Below are 20,484 nucleotides of genomic sequence, written 5' to 3'. Positions count from 1 at the left end.
GGAAGACTTGATGCTTCCTTTCCTCCCCAAAGGTAACTCATGGCTGTCCCACAGCATATAGACAGAAATGGGCACAATATACACAGTTTGGAAGAGGATTAAAGGATACTTACTTGGTGGCTAACTCCATAAACATGTTTAATGGAGCTGAGCACCATTTAAAAAAAAAAATAGCAAGGGGGAGATTTCAAGCAGTGAAGTGGTAGGAGAGGGTTTTCATTTTTTGTTTTACTTGTCCTTCAGCCATTTCTCTGCTCCAAATTGCCTTGTAGACACATCGTTCTCCCCTGTGAGTTTCAAAGCACGCATTGACAATCGGTGTGGATCCTGCAGCCTTCCAGATGTCGTTGGATTCAAGCGCCCATCAACACTAGCCAGCAAGGCCAGGAGTGATGGGAATTGGAGTCTAGTGACATCTGGAGGGCAATAGTTTCCCTCATAGACCCGTGGTTTGAACTTTGCAGTGGTGCTGGAGATGTTACAACAGTTCCTAAATTTGTTGTGTGTTGAAAGGATGCCATGTTACAAGGGCTTTGCTCGGTCAAGCCCATGTAGACCTAAGCAGCAAGATAGTTGTCAGAGGGGAGCATCTGATGAAGCTGCTTCTTCATGGGACACGGTTCTCTTCAATGCAACTTGAGGGCACATTAGGCGTCTGATAGCCAGTCTCTCTTCTCCAGGGACACCTGAAAATGGCATACCCTCCAAGTGTCCCGATATTCCAGGGACAGTCCCAGAATTATGAAAGCCATCCCGGCTTCTAATTTGATCCTGGCATGTCCCTATTTCCCCTGCCAGTGCTGCTGCCACTGAACCTGGGGTGGAGGATGAGCCAGCGCTTGTCCTGAGCAACAACAGTGAGAGCATCCTGTTGCCTCTCCATGGCTGCTGTTGCTGGTTTCCTCCTTTGGGCAGCTCGTGGGTGAGGAGAAGCTGCCACAGCCGAGGCCCAGCCCCACATGATGGGGCAGGCAGATGGCAGGGCCACCTTGAGATTAAAGAGGGAGCTGAGTGCAAAGAACCTTTTATTTTATTTTATTTTAAAAAAATACTTTTTATGTCCATGTCTAATCTTCCCCCCTTCTTATTGAAATGCGTTTTTCTTTTTTGTAAATCTAACAAAGAATAAAATAAAACCAGAATTAAGGGCTTTTCTCAGGACAGTGGAACGAGTGTGTCCTGTTGGTATCGTGGTGGTGGCATTCGCCCTTCTTCTGATAGAAAATGCTTGGAGGGGAGGGAATGGGGAGGGTTGAGGAGGGTCCGTTGTGGGCGAGTGAGAAATATCCCTCTTTTCATCTGAGGAATGTTGGAGGGTATGGAATGGTAATTCAGGGTAGGTGGGCTGGAGTTTCAAGGAGAGTCATAGGAGCCAGGTAAGGGGGGCCCTGGGTGCCCCAATGTTCTCCATGAAGGGGCCGAGCACCCACATTTTTTTGAGTCAGGGCCATACATGTCATGGGGGCTGGCACATGTGACATCAGCACGCCTGCTGACATGCGCACCTGACACTGCAGGGTGTGCTGACATCACGCACACATGCTGCAGGGCATGCTGATGTCAGATGCATATGTGCATGTGGTGTGTGTGGCCCCAGGCACCCACGGTCCCAGGGCCAAGCCGGTAGGCCTGAAAAGGGTTCTCAGCACCTCACCCAACTACCTTCCGATTTCACAATAGTACCCTTGAGTTCTGTTTTGATGTCCAAATGCAGGCAGCTGTTAAAGTGGGGTCTATCACTGAAGTTCTGCATAGCTCTTTAGGTAAGTGCTATATTTCCCATTAGAATATTTCCCCCCCTTGCAAAGGCAAACATGGACAGTCCACATCACAGTCCCAGCCATAGCAAGATCTGGCCCTCTCCAAATGTGAATTGTGTTTGCTTTATTATTTTTGTTTTATTCCTACAGTAGTGCTTTAGTGCAAAAATGAAATGATTTTTTAAAAAAGAAAGCAAGCAAACAATAGGTGGAAAATAAATAGATAGATAGATAGATAGATGATAGATGATAGATAGATAGATAGATAGATAGATAGATAGGGAAAGGACCATTTATAGGGCATGCAATGATACAGCTGCAAGATAAATCAAGTTAAAATGCTAAGTCACTTGTTTGGTAGGAAAGTATTGAATCTAGCTCTTTATCAAAACAGTTGATATGTATATTTTAACCTTTCTTTTTAAAGGCTTCATAGATTAAAAAAACAAGTAATGGTAGCAGTACAATCAGGAAATGTAGGTGAGCCCATCATCAGTTGTGTTCTGAATCACTCTTTTGTTCTAGCTGATGTTAAAGATGTGGGATAAAAATATATACCGTATTTTTCGCCCTATAGGACGCACTTTTCCCCCTCCAAAAATGAAGGGGAAATGTGTGTGCGTCCTATGGGGCGAATGCAGGATTTCGCTGAAGCCTGGAGAGCCAGAGGCATCGGTGCGCACCGACCCCTCTCGCTCTCCAGGCTTCAGGAAGCTATCCGCAAGCCTTGCGAGCCCGGGGGAGTTCCCGCGGGCTCGCAAGGCTTGCAGACAGCAGCCTGCAGACCGGAGCACGGGGCGCCCTCCGGAGGACGCCCCGTGCTTCGGCAAGGTGTCCGCAAGCCTCCCGCGCCCGACGGGAGGTCCTGCCGGGCTCACGAGGCTTGGGGCGGCAGCCTGCATCCCGAAGCACGGGGTGCCCTCCAGAGGACGCCCTGTGCTTCGGGAAGGTGTCCGCAAGCCTCCCGCGCCCGGCAGGAGGTCCCGCCGGGCTCACAAGGCTTGCAGGCAGCAGCCTGTTCTGGGGGCGGGGGTCGGGGGAAGCTCGGGCTTCCCCCGCGCCAGCCCCCGCCTGGTGGGAAAATATTTTTTTCTTTATCCCCCCCCCCCCCGAAAAAACTAGGTCCGTCCTATGGGGCGAAAAATACAGTAAATGACCCATATCTGGTTTGACTGTAGGATGGATCTAATTCTATTCGTGGGACACTCTCCTGCAAGGAGAGAAGTGATTTCCATCCTTCTTTCTATGCGTGGCACCTCCCTAAAAAGAGAGTTGGAGGATCTTCTGAAACAAAAAGGGAAGTGATGTGGGGGAGTGTTTGTGTGCATATAAAAACTGGTGAAAATTACCTTCTCTCCTTTTTCCACTGAAAGCTTCTACTGGATTGGATTTCTTTTCAAGGTGTGTCTACATGCAACCCTATATATTGAATAGTTACAGTCAAAAGTCTTCTGTACTTTCAGGGGTCACCCTATTCTCCAAGAGCTAGCAAAATGAAATGTATTTAATGTATTTAAATGAGGTTTATTCTGCTCCTGACAAGTGAATTTGCATCTTCCTTCCTTCCCTACTTCCTTAAAATTTGACCTCCAGGAGTGAGATGTGGGGACCACAATCCATCCAACCAGCCTGTAGTCTACTCTTTTATTGTATTTTCCATTTATTAACAAATCACGTTTTTGAAGAGATGGCTATTCAGTTAACAGGATTTGTTACCACCAAGAGCAGATAAGCCTACATCTACTGCTAAGTCAACTAGACATGAATTAACCTTATAGGAATAATTGATAACAGAAGACTTTGCTTCTGGGTGAAAGCAAGTTGGACCAGATGGTCTTCAGAAAATTTGTAAGTTTATGCAATTGCCTTATACAAGGTTCTAGCTTAGTGGTCTGTTGAGCACATGCTTTGCACGCAGATATAATCACTGGCACCTGCAGGTAGGGCTGGGAAGGAAAGGAAGTACTGAGATAGACAGAGTAATGGACCATCTCAGTTTAAACCAGCTTCCTATGTGAGAGGTGGAGGTGGGGAGCACACTTCGTCTCTCCCCTTCCCAACCCTGGAAGAAAAAAAAGCCAGCTGTGTCCTAATGAAAAACTGAAGCCTAACAGTAAGAAAAGGCATAATGAATGAACATTTCACTACATAAAAAGTCAACTTGCTCTGGTGCCAAAGAGGACTTAACTGTTAACCTTAAAAAAAGGGAAAGGAATACATTTAATTATTTCTACACTGGCAGGCTTTTTGGGCATACTTTTCCACATCTTTCTCCCTCCAGTATCTTTGATGTGACAGTGATTTAGGCATTTTTTTATTTTTAAAAAATTGGCCTGTATGGAAGAGCTCCTATGCCCTCTACTGTATAGATTTGGGTATGTTCAGCCTGTTTACTGGTAGATGGATGTCCCTCTAGTGGCTGGCTTAAGAGGGGGAAAAGGTAAAGCAATCACACTCAGAACTAAAGTCAAGATTGACTCCAGTACATCATTCATGCTTATGCAATACCTTTTACAAACCATCCCATAAGGGGGAAACGTGGGAATGCTACATTCAAATAGGTTGCCGATGCAATTTGCCTCCCCTGCCCCATAAATAGACAACTTTAGGGTCAGAGGTGAGGAAAATGTCTGCATCTGAAAATATTTTATTCCACGTAAGTTGCTAGAGGCAATTTGCCACCCAATTTTGAAACCAACCTGGAACCAAGAAGTCCAAAATGACAAAACTGCCGAAAGAACAATCCTAATGGATTTACTTTGTTATAATCATACATGCACCTGAGAAGAGTCAGCATTATTTGTGAATAAACAGGACTTACAGAACCATCTAGGTAAAGGTTAAGGTACCCTTGCCCGCACGGGCCAGTCGTGTCCGACTCTAGGGTTGTGCGCTCATCTCACTTAAGAGGCCGGGGGCCAGCGCTGTCCGCAGACACTTCCGGGTCACGTGGCCAGCATGACGAAGCTGCTCTGGCGGACCAGCACCAGCGCAGCACACGGAACTGCCGTTTACCTTCCCGCTATAAAGCGGTACCTATTTATCTACTTGCACTTAGGGGTGCTTTCGAACTGCTAGGTGGGCAGGAGCTGGGACCGAAAGACGGGAGCTCACCCTGCCGCGGGGATTCAAACCGCCGACCATACAATCGGCAAGTCCTAGGCGCTGAGGTTTTACCCACAGCGCCACCCGCGTCCTTTCTAAATGCCATAGCCAAGTCCATTTCCATTATTACTGCTTAGCTTCTCATTCTGAACCAAGATCACAAATGTATCCTTGCTGTGCAGTTGGTTTAGTATGAAAACATTTGGTCTCTTGTGTTAACATTACTCATAATCCTTTTTCTTGACTGTGACAGAGAGTAGAATATTTTTATTTTTATTTTTTTAAAAGCTTTTGGGGTGCCTTTAAGGGTACCTTGATGCCAAAGAAAGAAAGAGTGAGCAGAGAAGAAACTAAGAGAATCCCATGTGTGTGTTCTTGTCCAGGTGCAGAAAGCAATCTTGTATGAATTGTGCTTGCATTTGCAAAAACCTTCCAATGTCAGCCTATGAAAAAATTAGGAAAGCAAGAGATAGCAATGTGTGCCAGAGAAAAAAGGAGAGAGAGAGAGACAGTGAGGAAGGCATCTAGGCCTTACTTGTGCCACACAAGATCATGCTTCAAGTACTATCTCCATAGAATGTAGTTGTAGGGTAGATGGATAGACAGCACACACCAGTCAGAAGACATTATCATATGCTTTGTTGATTGAGAAGAGGGTGTTACGTGTATGGCATTCATCAACCACAATCTTATTTTACAGTTTTATTCCACTTTCACTTAGTAGATGCATTTGCATTTAATCACTTTTATAGCCACTTTGTGGGGTGTACAATCATGGTAGAAGACATACAAAAATATTTGTAACAATGCACGCAGTACGCGTGCTGTACAAAAATACTTCACCTTAGATGCTCTTTATACAAACTGTACCTTTAACTTGAAATACTCACCAAGGATTTTCCTTAATGTTTGGCTTAGAAGGAATCGGATTCCGATCAGCTGCATACAGCCCAAAGCAGATATAATAAACACACAGTTCAAAGTGATAAAAACTTGTATGCTAGATGCTTAATGCAAAAGCTATTTCAAAGTTAGGGTTGTAACATCCCCCCCCCCTGCTGAAAGTGGATTTCTGCTTTTTAAAAGCTGCCTCCTAGCTAGAATTTAAAGAAAGCTTTCCCAGGCATGAGTTGTTATGAGGAAAGTTGTGCCTGCTGAATCTCTAACTGACATGCAGATGTTAAAAGACCCAGAGCCCCTCAAGAAAAGAAAGAGGCGAATGCAGGTCCTGTAACAGGTATATAGCAAAGTATATTGAATCAAGTAGCTGGACAGTTTTCATGAGCAGCTTTGTACATTGTATAACTGGACTATGTGGCTATACTTATTCTTAACCCACAAAGGTAGCTCAAATGTAACACAGACAAGCTTTCCATATTTTTTAATACAGCTGGATTGATTGAAGGCACAGTGGGGACCTTGTCATAGAAATGTTATAGCTAATTACTGCCAGCTTAAAGAGTAATGCTACTACTTATTACTGGGGCTGCAATGTTTTGTCAATCAGATTACTCCATCTGAAACATTTTAATAAATTTAAAAGATGGCTCTATTAAACTTGCAGATCTTTGCAATTATTTTTTAAATACAAGCATTCATTTAAAAAAGAATACAGGCAGCACTCTCAGGCTGCGGAGTGAAGGCACATGAGGCCACCACCTTGCTGAAGCCAAGTAGGTCTGGGCCTGGCTGGTGGCCTGGAAACCACATGGCCTCCGCCTTGGGTTCCATCAGAAAAGAAAGGTGGGAAATAAATGAATCATCAAAGAGAGATCACATCTTCTGTCACACAGAGGATATTCCTCTTCTAAGATGGCAGAAACAACAAGAAATTCAACATGTGCCTGCTGGATTTCTGGTTTCTTCTTTTGGGGTGTGTGTGCCTTTTAATGTGTTGTGCTTCTTCCAAAATGTGTGCATTGCCTAACAACAAAGTAGGCTTCCTCCCCCAGTCATTCGCTCACTTCAGAACACTGCTTATTCTTTTCCAGCACTACTTCTGATTAAACCCAGCAGCTATCACAAGATCTGAGCATACAAGGAAATGCATTCGCCTTAACATCCCCATGCATGATCTACAATTTAGCCTCAGCATTTTTGCAGCTCAAGCTGCGCTCTGCCGCTTGGACTCAGCAATGTTTCTTCCCCACATACACAACCAAATGCTTGCTCCCGACCCAATCTGATGGATGAACTAATATTAGTAACAGCAATATTTATTATGAGGGTGCTTTTCAAATGGGCATTTTCTTCCACTAATAGAATGGAAAGAAACGTGTGTGTGTGTGTGTGTGTGTGTGTGTGTGTGTGCAGTGGTACCTCGGTTTACAAACTTAATCCATTTTGGAAGTCCGTTCTTAAACCGAAACCGTTCTTAAACTGAGACATGCTTTCCCTAATGAGGCCTCCCGCTGCAAGTGCCCTTCCACCATTCGGATTCCATTCTTAGACAGAGGTAAAGTTCTCAAACCGGGACATTCTGGATCTGTGGAGTTTGTAAACCAAATCATTCTTAAACCGGACTGTTCTTAAACCGAGGTACCACTGTATTCGGCACAAATAAAAAGAATGCAAGATCACCTTATTTGGGTACTCTTGTCTGCAACAGTTTCACCCAATGAGGTGTGGAAACAAGGTGATCACACTTTACATGTATGTGACTTTGGCACAAAAATTAAAAATTGCAGTCTAAAAGCCAGCAAAGACAAAGGGGTTTAAAGGAAGCTGATAAAAACCCCATTGACTTCAGTGGAACCAGCACCGCTTTCTCACTTAATCACTTGCAACCCTGCACAATATTTCATGATACTGTAGTGCCACAGACACCAGAATCTTATCTTACCTTTTTATGTTCCAGTGAAGCAGTTCTATGTAAAATACCTTCAAGTATTCTTCCTGGCCATACTCTTCATACTATTAATGACAGAGTAGTGCCATGGAAATGAACATACTCCTGGACACATTGCAATAGCCAAAATTAACAGGACTATTCAGAAGCAAATGTCTTACTTATTGCTGGCTCTGAGACCAGCATGCATTTTTACAGGATGCTCAGGATAAAGCATGAAGTACTAACTTTTAACCATCCTATAGGAAAGGTCCTGTATCACTTAGTTCCTTCATCTCCATCTTCATCAATCAAAGAGGTGGGTTATTTTGTCCATTATTATCCTATTTAGGCCATGTTTTCAAGCACCGACCACTGATACTTGTGTAGTTCACCGACATGTATGGGTTGTAGGGTATTTTTTTAGTGTAACTTCATTACAGCTCCCATGTGATCAGGGCCATCACACTTGTGTGAATAGAATTTCTACCCCAACGTGTAGATACAAAAGAAGGTTGATTTTAACGGCATGTATCATTATAGTTGGGAAAATTAGTTATTATGGTACATTACTGAAGTGTAACAGTCTAGTCACTTATGCTGCAGTCTTGTACATATTTAAAATTACCACAATTTTTCTTATTTTGTCTTAGAAATTGGACATGAAGAAGTAGCCCGTGATTCACACCAGTACTGCAGCGGTAATTAAATCTCTTGATTTTCAGTATTCTCAGTATTCTTGAGCAATGCATTTTGCGATTGTGTTCAGCTGGATATTTGAAGTTCCTTCATATATGGTACCTGAAACAAACCATCAGGGTGGGGGAATAAATGAAGCAATAATACAAACAGTGATTTAAGCATGTTATGGTAAACATTAGATATGAGGCAAAGCTATATAACAGATGCAGAGTGAAAAAGGACTGATAATACAGCCTCAAGTTCTACCGCTGGAGTATTTTTTGTTGTGATCAGTGCAGTATGTTAAACAATTTAGTAGAAACTTTGAATGTGGTGTGGTTTTATTACAAAGGAAGATGCAAGGGCAAGCTCACAAAAGTTATGGATTGACTCCAGAGGTGACCGTGTGCTTCCATTTGCAGAACAGGACTTTTGCTTCCTCTCTCCTTTTTCTGCAGCCACCCACACAACTGCTCTGAGGGACTGGGGGTCCCTCCAATTCAGATTTGGGAGGCACGTGGAGGCTGCAGGAGGGAGGAATAAGAAGTCCTGTTGTGCAAGCAGAAGTCTACTCATGAATGTTCAATTCTACCCTATAACTTGTATGTGTAAAGTAGGTATCGCTTTCATATTCTCTTGTACATATTTTAGTGGAGACAGTCCATTATGGCAGGCTGCAGATCAGTGGGTGATGAGACTGTGATATCCACACAGATTTGTACAGTCTAACATAGATAGGGCTGGTCATAATTTTGCTGAAGAAAGAACAATGCATTTCCTAACAGAAATTAGTCCCTATATCTTCCACACCCAGAGGCATGGGGCCTGCTTTACAGTCATGCAATTCTGAGCAGCTAAGGATTGGAAGCGAATAATATAGCCGCATGGTGGGGCAGGTAGCATGGATTTGCCTATGCAGCTGTATGCGAAGAGACTATCAGATCTACATTCTGGGTAACGAACAAACTAAGGTATCTAATCTGTTTGCCTGCAGGTAGCTGGGACAGTGAAGAGTGTCAGGAACCTGGTGTGGCTAAGATTGTAGATCAAAACTTGACAAACAATCAGACTTCCAGATTCTTATAGACTTGCCACTCAGTATCCATATCAGGAGATGGAGAATGGCAAATGCGTTTTGTTGATAACTTTCTGATCATTCAAACTCAAAGTGGATAAAAATGCTACGTTTTCATTTTCAACAGATGATCTATAAGAAACTGCTACTTACCAATCTTGCAATCCCTGTAATATTTTTCAATAGGATAATCTTTTGTGAAGCCAACTCCGCCCATCCATTCAATACATTTACTTGTTGTTAGAGTAGCAACCTGCAAAAAACACATGAAGCATGCTGTGACTTTTGCTCAATTCAAATCAATACAATACTATCCTGACCGTGAGAATACTGACATCAGGTTGGTGCCTTCACTGTACAGTGGTACCTCGGGTTAAGTACTTAATTCGTTCTGGAGGTCCGTTCTTAACCTGAAACTGTTCTTAACCTGAAGCACCACTTTAGCTAATGGGGCCTCCTGCTGCCACCGCGCTGCCGGAGCACGATTTCTGTTCTCATCCTGAAGCAAAGTTCTTAACCCGAGGTAATATTTCTGGGTTAGCGGAGTCTGTAACCTGAAGCGTATGTAACCCAAGGTACCACTGTACTCTGTTTGTCAAGCCTACTCAGACACGTAGAATGTTTTAATCCGGTATTTGGCTTATTGCTGATTTTAATCATTTTAAAAATGTTTAAATGCTGTTTTTAATGGGTGATTTTCTTGTTTTATTCATGTTCATGTTCTTGTTTCATTCATTTTGTGTATATGGTTGTTTTATATAGGCAAATGTTTTAATTGTATTGATAGGGAATTGTTCCATATATGTTTTCATTGCAAACTGCTTCAGGATGTCTCAGGATAAGCTATCTGTAATAATATAAAGCCGCACTTCACTTATGTTTCATTTAAAAAGAAAAGGCAAAAAAGAAAACCTCAAATACAGCTTACCTCTGCTGCATAATACTTGGCCATGCTTGACTCTTTTATGAATGGCCTTCCGCTTTCTGCAAGTCGAGCTGCATTGTAGGTTAACAATCTTGCAGCTTCTATCTGTACAGCCACTCGCGCAATCTGATGTTGCATTCCCTTGAAAGAAACAAGTTCCATGTAAAACTAAACTTGCAAGAGAAAATCATCTTCCCTTCCCCAGCTGCCAGATAGAATGCTCAGTTCCTGATCCTATGAGTGGCCGATATAGCAATTATTTGTTTACTCAAGTGTAAATAGAACTGTATTCATTTCCAAGTAAGGAATGAAGTCTAAAGTGCCAAAAGACCAAGCCAAAAACAACCAAAAAAGCAAGGGGAAATCATTACTATAATTACCGTTTTATAAACACATCCTATGGCAACTACAGTGAAATATAGTAATGCAAATATTACAGTAGTTAACCAAATTGTAGCTTGAATGACAAATTACAAATGAACTTTTAAACAATTCTACCATGATGCAAGATATAACTGCATCATGGTAGAACTGTGTAAAAACTCATAGCTGAACGAGTTCTCACTCAAGTTATAGAAAGTTCTGCCACACCGATAGTCAGAAAGGTATTACTACTTAAAATGTTTTCTTCACATTTACTACTGACAGGTAATCCTTCAAACAAAATGTGGCAGTGGTTAAGAAGTTATAATACCGTGGCCTACAAAATATTAGCTGTGATAAGCATTTCTTTTTTTCTTTTTGTTTTTAGACCCATTTTACAGAATGCATTCATCGCTACCTGAAAATCAAATGTGCTTTTTCCAAATTGGGACCTCTCCTTTGTATATGGGATGGTGTGGTCAAAACATCCTTGTGCTAATCCCAACATCTGTGAATGAACAACAACAAAAAGCAAATGTTACTAATGTGGTTAGAAAAGTGTCACAGTCCTCTTTAAAAGGGCAAGACAAGCTTTGTGACAATTGCCAGGAGTGATTGGAGAGATTTTGTATTCCAGAAAGACTAAAAACCCCCCAGCAAACTTAGTTATATGCAGAATTCAAAAGGCAGTGAAAGAAGCTAGAAGTCGGGTATTTCTAAGAGCATCTCACTGTCACTTTCATTTTACTCATTTAATTTGCAATGCCCCATCACACAGCGTAATAATACCTAGTCAGTCGCCAGCAGTCCATTTCACTGCTTAATATGGAAAGTGATAATCTAACAACATTAATGTGTAATGCCTTGATAAGGTTACTTACTTATTAATACTGTTCTCCTAAACTTAATAGCTCAGGGTGGTTTTTTCCCCATAATATGTTGATTAAATTCTAAATTAAAACCAGGTTTTTAATGGGGGCGGGGAGAAGAAGGAAACCTGGGTTTTTGCTCATGACATCTCTCTTTACTTCAAGATGTTGGTACATAGTATTTCGTTAAGATACTCTTGGTGTGAGTGGCGAAGGGAGGCTTCTAAAGAAGGAGACTGAAACCTAGTCACTGTGGCTAAAATTCAAAGAACTATACAACTACTTCCATGTGCCCAAGGACACATAGAAGAGCAGCCCTCATTACAAAGCATTTCTGAAACCCAAGGGGCTATTCAAAAGCAGCTTGCGGTATCGCATGGAAACCTCTTGTTCAAAGAAAAAAAAGGCATCCCACTGGGCATGCCCAATAATTGTTGGGTCCGAGCCTATGTGCTTAAAGAATGTTAAGCCGTGTTGTGGTGCACTTTACAGTGGTACCTCGGGTTACGTACTTAATTCGTTCTGGAGGTCCGTTCTTAGCCTGAAACTGTTCTTAACCTGAAGTACCACTTTAGCTAATGAGGCCTCCCGCTGCTGCTGCTGCGTGATTTCTGTTCTCATCCTGAAGCAAAGTTCTTAACCCGAGGTACTATTTCTGGGTTAGCAGAGTCTGTAACCTGAAGTGTCTGTAACCTGAGGTACCACTGTATTTCTCCAAGAGAAAGGAAAGACTGGGAGCGTGTAGGTAGGGAATTATGCAATCCAGCAGCCAGCTCCTAATCTCTTTAACTACAGTTGCGGAAGACTCTTCAGCCATATTCAGGCTTTCAACCCCTCACATGATTACAGCTGGGTGAAGGGGAAGCGTGTGGCCCCACGTTCTCTGCCACATTCTCAAGGGCCCAGCCCTGTTGCAAATCATATAATGGGGGGGAGGGAGTCATGGATTTTAAGTATACACACCTTCAGCCACAGTGTCTGGACAGTGGTGGCTCTCCTGATTCAGGTAACTGTAACTTGATGACACTTAAAAGGGCTTTTGTTACAATTCTGCAACATCCTTTTTGAGATCAGGACTGGTGGGGGGCAATCAAAACTGTATACACTCTGTGTTAGGTCTGCACTGGACCTAAGTAATTATAGCGATACTTACCTGTGCAGCTATTCCTATTCTTCCCGTATTGAGCATTCCAATGGCGTACTTATAGCCCTGCCCAACCTGCCCAAGCACGCTGGTCACAGGAACCTGAGGAATTAAGCAAAATCGATTAATTGCTAGTAGCCCTTTACTTCCATCTCCACATTTATTTATTTAAAAAATATAGACCACCTTTCGAACATATAATGCTTGCCAAAGAGGTTTACGAAAACGCACACAGACAAAGCAACAAACCACAATACGACTTGAAAACCAGCAACCTCACTGTGCTGCTTCCATACAACTGCAGAGCCAAATGTGTATTTTACATTCAGTTATGAGGAACATAAAAAGGCAAACTACTGTATGGCTTTTGGTTGACAACAGACTGCGTTTGTGTATGATTCAAATCTAAATTTGCTATATTTCTAAAAGTCTTTTTTTTTAAGCCAACCTCCTGTGAGTAATGCACCATTCACCTTCCAAACTCAAGCTAATTTATGCAACTGCATCCCACTCAGCTGTTAGTACTGAGTACAGTATTGCAACGACTTAGCCAAATTCCACAGCTTTAAAAGGACTACTGCACCTTCACATTTTCAAATGTTACAGGACATGTAGATGTGGCTCTGATTCCCAGTTTATCCTCCTTCTTTCCTACGTGTAGGCCCTCTGTATTACGGTCTACTATGAAACAGGTAATTCCTTTATAGCCCTAGGAAGGAAAGACATACGGAAAATTAACTGTGCTGATAATAAGGATGGGGTGGAAATTCGATTCAGTTCACATTAAAAGCAGATATACCTAATTCACACATTCTGAAAATGCAGCAATCCTTTGAAATCTGCACTTCTCTGATTTTTGCAGGGCAGTTTTCCAACCAAGTAATGTAAGGTTAAAATTGCATGAAAATGCATATATCAGTAAAAAAAAAATTGAACACAAAACTCATTATATTAGGCAGCGTTCCATACAAAAAAGGGTGTAATGAAATAAAATACTAGCACATGTTTGTGAGTACCTTTAAAAAAGAATTAGGAAACTTATGTAGAACTGTGGAGAACCCAACTTAATATTGGAAAAACGAGAAGCTGCAAGAAACCAGAATTCACCCTTCTAGCTTGGGGTTGGATTCCTGCCAAGGCTGCCCAGTCTTTCCTTTTCAATATGCCATTTAAGTGAAGATCTTTATCCCAATCTGTGTCTGTATTAGATCTGAAATTATTTCTATATATAGATTTAGTTTTATACATGGATTTGTTTTTATTGTAAACGCTTTTAACTGTGAAACTGACTGCAGTGGTACCTTGGTTGTCGAACTTAATCCGTTCCAGGAGTCCGTTCGACTCTCGAAACTGTTCAAAAAACAAGGCGCAGTTTCTGATTGGCTGCAGGAACTTCCTGGACTCAAGCAGAAGCCGCATCAGACGTTCAGCATCCGAAAAACGTTTGCAAATCAGAACGCTTACTTCTGGGTTTGCGGCGTTCGAGAGCCAATTTGTTCGGGAGCCAAGCTGTTCGAGTACCAAGGTACCACTGTATATAAATAAATGTTCTGGATTGCTGGTTGTGCAATACAGTGCCTAATAATGAACAGCACCAAACTGTACAACACCTGTGTAATCACCTTTCTTTGTCTGACTGCATCCTGACTGCCCAAGAGACTCAGTGGTTTAGACCACAGGGCCACCCGCACCTTTACCTTTTTACTCACTAGTATGGATACTCCAGACAGGGCTTCTCAGATGCAAATAGGATAAGAAAAACACCAGGACAGGCAGGAGGGATTGGGGGGCAAAGAGAGAGAAAGAGAGATCAAGGTTCCTAACTCTGCTCTTCTGCTGTTTTTAGCAAATTTCCAAAGCAGCAGCAGAAATTCCATAAATTGAGGATACAGGAAGAAAAAGGAAGACTGCCAGTATAAGCAAGGTACAAGTCTAGTTTATACCTTGTAATTAATTAGTAAGATCAAGTGATAACTGTTTTAGCTACTTACTGCGGAAGGGTTGGCATTTGCCATCACCAAAAACACTCCTGCATGCTCAGCAAAGCTAATCCACATCTTTGACCCACTGATGATATAGTAGTCCCCCTTCTTTTCAGCACGAGTCTTCAAGGAAAACGCATCGCTGCCAGAACCAGGCTCTGAGAGGCAGAAGCTGCCCATCTATCATTTTAAAATAAAGTCAAGTCACTAGATATATTCACTCTGCAAACATTTTGAGAACATAGGTGCAGCAAGGTAATCAAGTAAGAAAGGATTATTTTTCAACCAGTGGCATATTTAATCCACAAGACAAGTAAATCCAAGTATTTACACAATATAGTCTCTCAAACATTTTCGCACCACTCCAATTGAAAAAACACTCAACGCTTTCTTGGATGGCACTGGTTGGAAAACAAAGAAGAAGAAGAAGAAGAAGAAGAAGAAGAAGAAGAAGAAGAAGAAGAAGAAGAAGAAGAATAGTAGTAGTAGTAGTAGTAGTAGTAGTAGTAGTAGTAGTAGTTTGGATTTGATATCCCACTTTATCACTACCCGAAGGAGTCTCAAAGCGGCTAACATTCTCCTTTCCATTCCTCCCCCACAACAAACACTCTGTGAGGTGAGTGAGGCTGAGAGACTTCGGAGAAGTGTGACTGGCTCAGGGTCACCCAGCAGCTGCATGTAGAGGAGCGGAGACGCGAACCCTGTTCACCAGATTACGAATCTACCGCTCTTAACCACTACACCACACTACTTATTGTTTCAATCAGAGCAAACAGTTTCCCAGAATGCCACATTCTCATTCATCCTGAACAAAGTCACACGTCTACTGTTGTACAGCAGTGCTATGGAGGAAAGGGGGAACAGCTGCTGCAATAACAGGAACACTGTTATGCTGTGGATTGGCAATGAGAAATATACAAAAAGCTCTGCCACAGGCCAGTTTAGTGGCCTCTTTAAGGGTGATGAAAATAAACAGTTTAACTCCAAAAACTTTGAATGATTTGGCTGTAAACATCTCTTTTACCCAACCGAAGACTCACAGGAGTCAATGAGACACAAATATGCCTAAACTCAACTGGTTTAGTATAACTAGGGCTAGGCTGTGGATGGAGCTCTTAGGCTGCAGTCCTATGCACACTTACTTGAGAGTAAGCTTCAATAAATTGGTGGAACTTACTTCTAAATAAATCTACATAGGTTTCTGCAGTTCGTTCCTTAAGGTGGAAATTCTGCAAATGCATATTTAACTTATGTGCCAATATACTTCACCTACCATGTCTTTTGCCAGTCTAGGCAAATAGGTTTGCTTTTGTTCTTCTGTGCCATACGTCGTAAACAATTTATTGGTTAAGGTATTCTGGAGTTCACACATAAGCGATACTGATGGATCAACCTTGGCCAACTCCTCAACCACCAGAATAGTGGAAAAAAAAGAAAATCCAGTTCCTCCATATTTGGGATCAAGATCAATACCCATCAACTGAAAAAGAAAGAACAAGCTATTGTTAGGAGTGGGTGGAGAAACCTTATGAATTCTGATTTCTACTCAACTTCCATAATCTTTGCTAGAAAAAAGAGCTATTGGGTGGTATTCTACCAAGTTCACCCAGAAAAGGCCCAATGAATTTTAAACAACATGACTCATTTCAATTAGTTTCAATGGGTCTACTCTGAGTAAAATTTAGTTGAATACCACTCATTGATTCCGAAAGGAATTTTCATGTGTACCCTCCTATAATCACAGCCTCCCACTGAACTCTAAGGAAATGTTCACAAGATTTGGCTATCAGCACACTCATGTTTGAGATCCAATACTGTGATCCTACAGATTTCTTTGTGCTGTTGTACTCCTGAAACAGCAAATTTTAGAATCAGAGTGGCATAATACTAAAACATTATTGTTACTTGTGCCTCTTATTTAACTAAAGGGTAATCAAAATGCCCAAAGTGCAATCCTAGCCATGTCCACTCAAAAGCAACTCCTTCTGAATTCATTTGGGCTTGCTCCCATGTAAGTGGGGTCAGGAAGTAACCTTAGTCACCAAATGTTTTCCCCTTAAATCTACCTCCAATGAAACAACTGCATAAATTTTCTATCTGCTAAGAAGAAGAAAAGCTACAAATATTTACAGAAAAACAGAATGAAAGCTAGCAGTCAGCCCTGTGACCATCTTTCAATTATATCATCCATCCTTTTGCTTATTGTGTTATAAATGTATACGTACAGTACTCAGTGTGCAAAGGGAAGAAGCTACATACTGCATTAAAAACACCAAAATATGTACAAACCCCTTGTTCAAATAGCCCTTGTACAATAGAATCATCCATTTTTGCATCAGCATCCATTTTCTGTACCAATGGTAGCACTTGCTCATGAGCAAACTTTTTCACTATAAGGAAGAAAAGATATAAAGAATCTCATTGTTAGTCTTAAGTTGCAGTGAAGCCAGAAATTTAACAGATATAAAATTCACAAATGTAGGTAAGATAGCACTAGTAGCTACAGTTAGATCTAGGTCTTTTGATTGAAGTTTACCATAGTGTAGGGGGGGGGGAACAGTATTTATCCCCTCTGCCTAGAATGTAACAGAGTAACAGACTTAAACCGACATTTAATTCTTCAAAACATCAATTTTTGAAAATGAGCTAACAATTTATGGGGTGGGGGTGGGGAATTTCTTGCTTACAGAAGTGATTCGTTCTCTTCAGTGCATTATTATAAATCACAAGCCATGTAGAAAATAATTGATTTAGTGATGGCAGACTTCGCCCATAGAGATAGAATTCAAATACATTACCCATTTCTTTGATCATGATCTCCTCTTCTGTAAATGTCTGAAGTGGAGCACAAGTTACTCCCTCACTGGGTAGGTTTGGTAAAGCCTCAGATTTGTAAGATTTAAAGAAACTGGGTTGCCTCATGCAAAAATTTATGCATGGAGGCATATTCCATCTCAGCTGTGGACAAAACATATTTTAAGAAGGAGAGAACAATACCACTAGAGAAAATAATCTTAGCCTGAAACTACAAATAAGATATTTCCATGAAATCTCAGGGAGCAAGGGCAGACTCAGACCAAAGTGACTAATGAGGACATCATCACTAGACTTGAGTTGTGAGCAAGGGTGGATATTATAATTTGGGGTACTGGGGAAAGAAACTGCTCCCAAGTGAACAAAAGTGTCCTACAAGACACTTCAGAATATAAACAGGATGAAAGTCAGCCCTATATCAGGAATAGTGCTCTCCCGAAGTTGGGGGTTCCAATTCCCATCAGCCCCAACTAGCAAAGCCACAGTCAGGGGTGATGGGAATGTGCAATAAGGTATCTGGACTGCACCATGTTGGCTACCCCTGCAATACAGCATGCCCTTGACTTATGTGGTGGTTGCTACAGGTGTTGTGGAAGTTGCCTCTGTTGATCATGTTAGATCTTTTGAGTCACACATACAGGTTATCATTTGATTTGCTTTAGTAATCAACTGATGAACATGCACATGAACAACTTCAAGATCTTATATGGTGAAACAACATTTGCATAGTCCAAGACTGTAAATTCTGATTTTCATTCTTTGTTTTAAGCAATCTTATTTCTCTGGCTTTGTTGCTGAGAACACAAGTAAGACCGCTCCCTCCCCAATGTTAAGAACACTTAGGAGAGACACCTTTCAACAGAAATCTGTTTAGGATTATCGTGCAACAATCCTTTGACTTGCTTATATCAACAGCATATGTGCTTAAATTTAACATTGAAACAGACCAAACTTAATTTCAGGCCGAACAGACTGAAAGGTAATTTCCATTTTGTTAAGGTAACTTCAGCCTTTTTGAAAAAACTAGATTATAAAGAATCTACATAGATTTTTGTTTAGCTGCTCTGTAAAGTGATGGTGCTATATAAAACTACAATAACTATAATATAAAAGGGCTTAGTACTGGAGCCTAGTGGCCTGATTCATGTTGTTAGGTCCTATGCAGATTTAAACACATTGGATACATTTAGATTCAATGCAAATGGTTTATTTAGTTTAACTGTGGCTTGCTTATACATGCAAACCTGTTTCGGTGGGCTTAGATATGGGCTAAGTACACAGGATTGGGTTTTAAGTTGCAAGTCAACCCACCTTCACATTAAACAAATTCTTGCTAACAGGCAAGTAGACCAAGATTGCTCTCACTTTATAAAAAGAGGCAACTCCCTGTTATGCTCTCTTCCACTATAAAAATTTACAATGGGCAATATGCAGGAACATTTGCAAATAACTCCTGAATTATGCAGAAGGTTCACACTCTAGGGTTTGGCCCTTGAAAGGGGTTGGCACACATAAAATAAGTATACTGAAGTATTCTACAGCTCTCTTTTCAAAAATACTGAAGTATGGGTTACCAAGTTCTCTTGTTCATTCCTACAATAAAGGACCAACATGAATGAAGTTTTATTTCCTAAGTCAATCTTGAACAGCTAGTAGTGTTGAACTTTATAGCTTTATAGTAGTTCCCTCTTTAGTTGGCAATGTGTATTAATTTTCTTCAGAAGGTGGTAAGCCAGGCCTGATGCACCTACTAGGAGGGCATCCTGCTTATTCTACACTTCTATCTCATAGTGCTGCCCTGATGATCACTGAAATGCTTACACCCAGCTTTGCAGCAGAGTTATATGCATTTTCATTCAGAAGTCAGTGTTCAGCGGAGCTGAAACCTTGATGTTTAGAACTGTTGCGTTAGGCTTATTATTATTACTGGCACATCTTGACAAAGGGTATGCAAATTTAGCCTTCTCCACAGAGTGAAAAGGGGTGTGGGATGAAGGAGAGATCACCTCATGGCTCCCCTGCGCACAAACACACCCTTTCTCCATTTCTAAAGAGAGAGTGAGAGGTGCCAGAACTCAGCAGCATCTGGAAATCCCGTTCTCCGATCTGGCAACTGTGCCTCCTAAATCCCAAAACGCATGGAGACCGTATGCCCCCACGCCCTCTAGTCCAAGTAGAGTTTAACCACCTTTTCCCGTGCATCCTCCTGAAATTCAACAAGGGAACCTTTCTCCGTGGCTGGATCTGTTCTTGGACACAGCTCACCTGTACAGGTGAGGACTCTCCCTCTTACCAGGGGCAGACTACCTTGCACATCTGGACTACGCTCCTCTTCTCGCACTAGCTTCCCGACTCTTTTTGACTCGAGATGCCGGGATTCTAACCTGCGACCATCTGCTTGCAAAGCAGCCGATCCACCCGCCCACCTGCAGCCTCCACCTGCGTCCTGGATCTGAAAACAGCCCCCCCGCCGCCCCGAGCTGAGCCCCTGGAAAACAACGGCGACATTTACCTTCCCGCAGCGCCTGAGCGAAGACAGAGCACCTGCCGCCGCCATCCCTTCTGCCGCCGCAGCTTCTCCCCCCGAAGGCCGAGCGGACACCGAACTTGCTGGAGGAACCCAAAGAGGGAACTTCTGCCCACCTTTACGGAAAGCCTGCCGCGCAATGCACTTCTGGTTCCCAATGGAACCCTCCTCCTGAGGGGCGGGAGTGTTTAGAAGCGCAACGACCCTCGTTCCCCAACTCCCCGCCCCCGATAAGGAGCGGCGTCGCTTTTATTTTTTAAAGGCGTTTGCGCATCCTCTTCGTTCTCGCCCCCGCAGATTAAAGGCGGGAGCCCGACGGTATGCGACTGGATACCGGAAGTTCTACATTAACTCAAGAGGAAAATAAAAACAAGCAAACCACCCGCTTTGGAGAGCGAGAGCGCGCTGCTTC

General features: G+C 42.2%; 1 protein-coding gene across 3 annotated transcripts; it reads right to left on the bottom strand.

Moving 5' to 3' along the window:
* Window positions 1-5,554: 5,554 nt before the first annotated feature.
* On the bottom strand, window positions 5,555-20,343 carry ACADSB (acyl-CoA dehydrogenase short/branched chain). 3 transcript variants are annotated; one of them, XR_014548921.1, is made up of 12 exons: window positions 20,058-20,343; window positions 17,530-17,689; window positions 17,021-17,121; window positions 16,005-16,211; window positions 14,741-14,911; window positions 13,333-13,458; window positions 12,759-12,851; window positions 11,155-11,244; window positions 10,377-10,514; window positions 9,602-9,701; window positions 7,423-8,493; window positions 5,555-7,184 (listed from the first exon to the last, which is right to left on the bottom strand). XR_014548921.1 is itself a non-coding variant. In XM_083617028.1 (11 exons), the coding sequence occupies exons 1-11, from the start codon at window positions 20,100-20,102 to the stop codon at window positions 8,423-8,425; spliced, it is 1,302 nt and encodes a 433-aa protein (XP_083473154.1). In that variant the 5' UTR covers window positions 20,103-20,343; the 3' UTR covers window positions 5,555-8,422. The 3 variants fall into 3 exon arrangements, 1 of the variants encoding a protein (XP_083473154.1); XR_014548922.1 differs by having other exon boundaries at window positions 5,555-7,745; window positions 7,790-8,493; XM_083617028.1 differs by having other exon boundaries at window positions 5,555-8,493.
* Window positions 20,344-20,484: the final 141 nt, after the last annotated feature.

Source organism: Podarcis filfolensis (assembly GCF_964270895.1).
Source record: "Podarcis filfolensis genome assembly, chromosome: 5".
NCBI lineage: Eukaryota > Metazoa > Chordata > Lepidosauria > Squamata > Lacertidae > Podarcis > Podarcis filfolensis.
The sequence above is the reverse complement of the archived record's forward strand: the minus strand, read 5'-3'. Positions and strand labels throughout refer to the sequence as shown.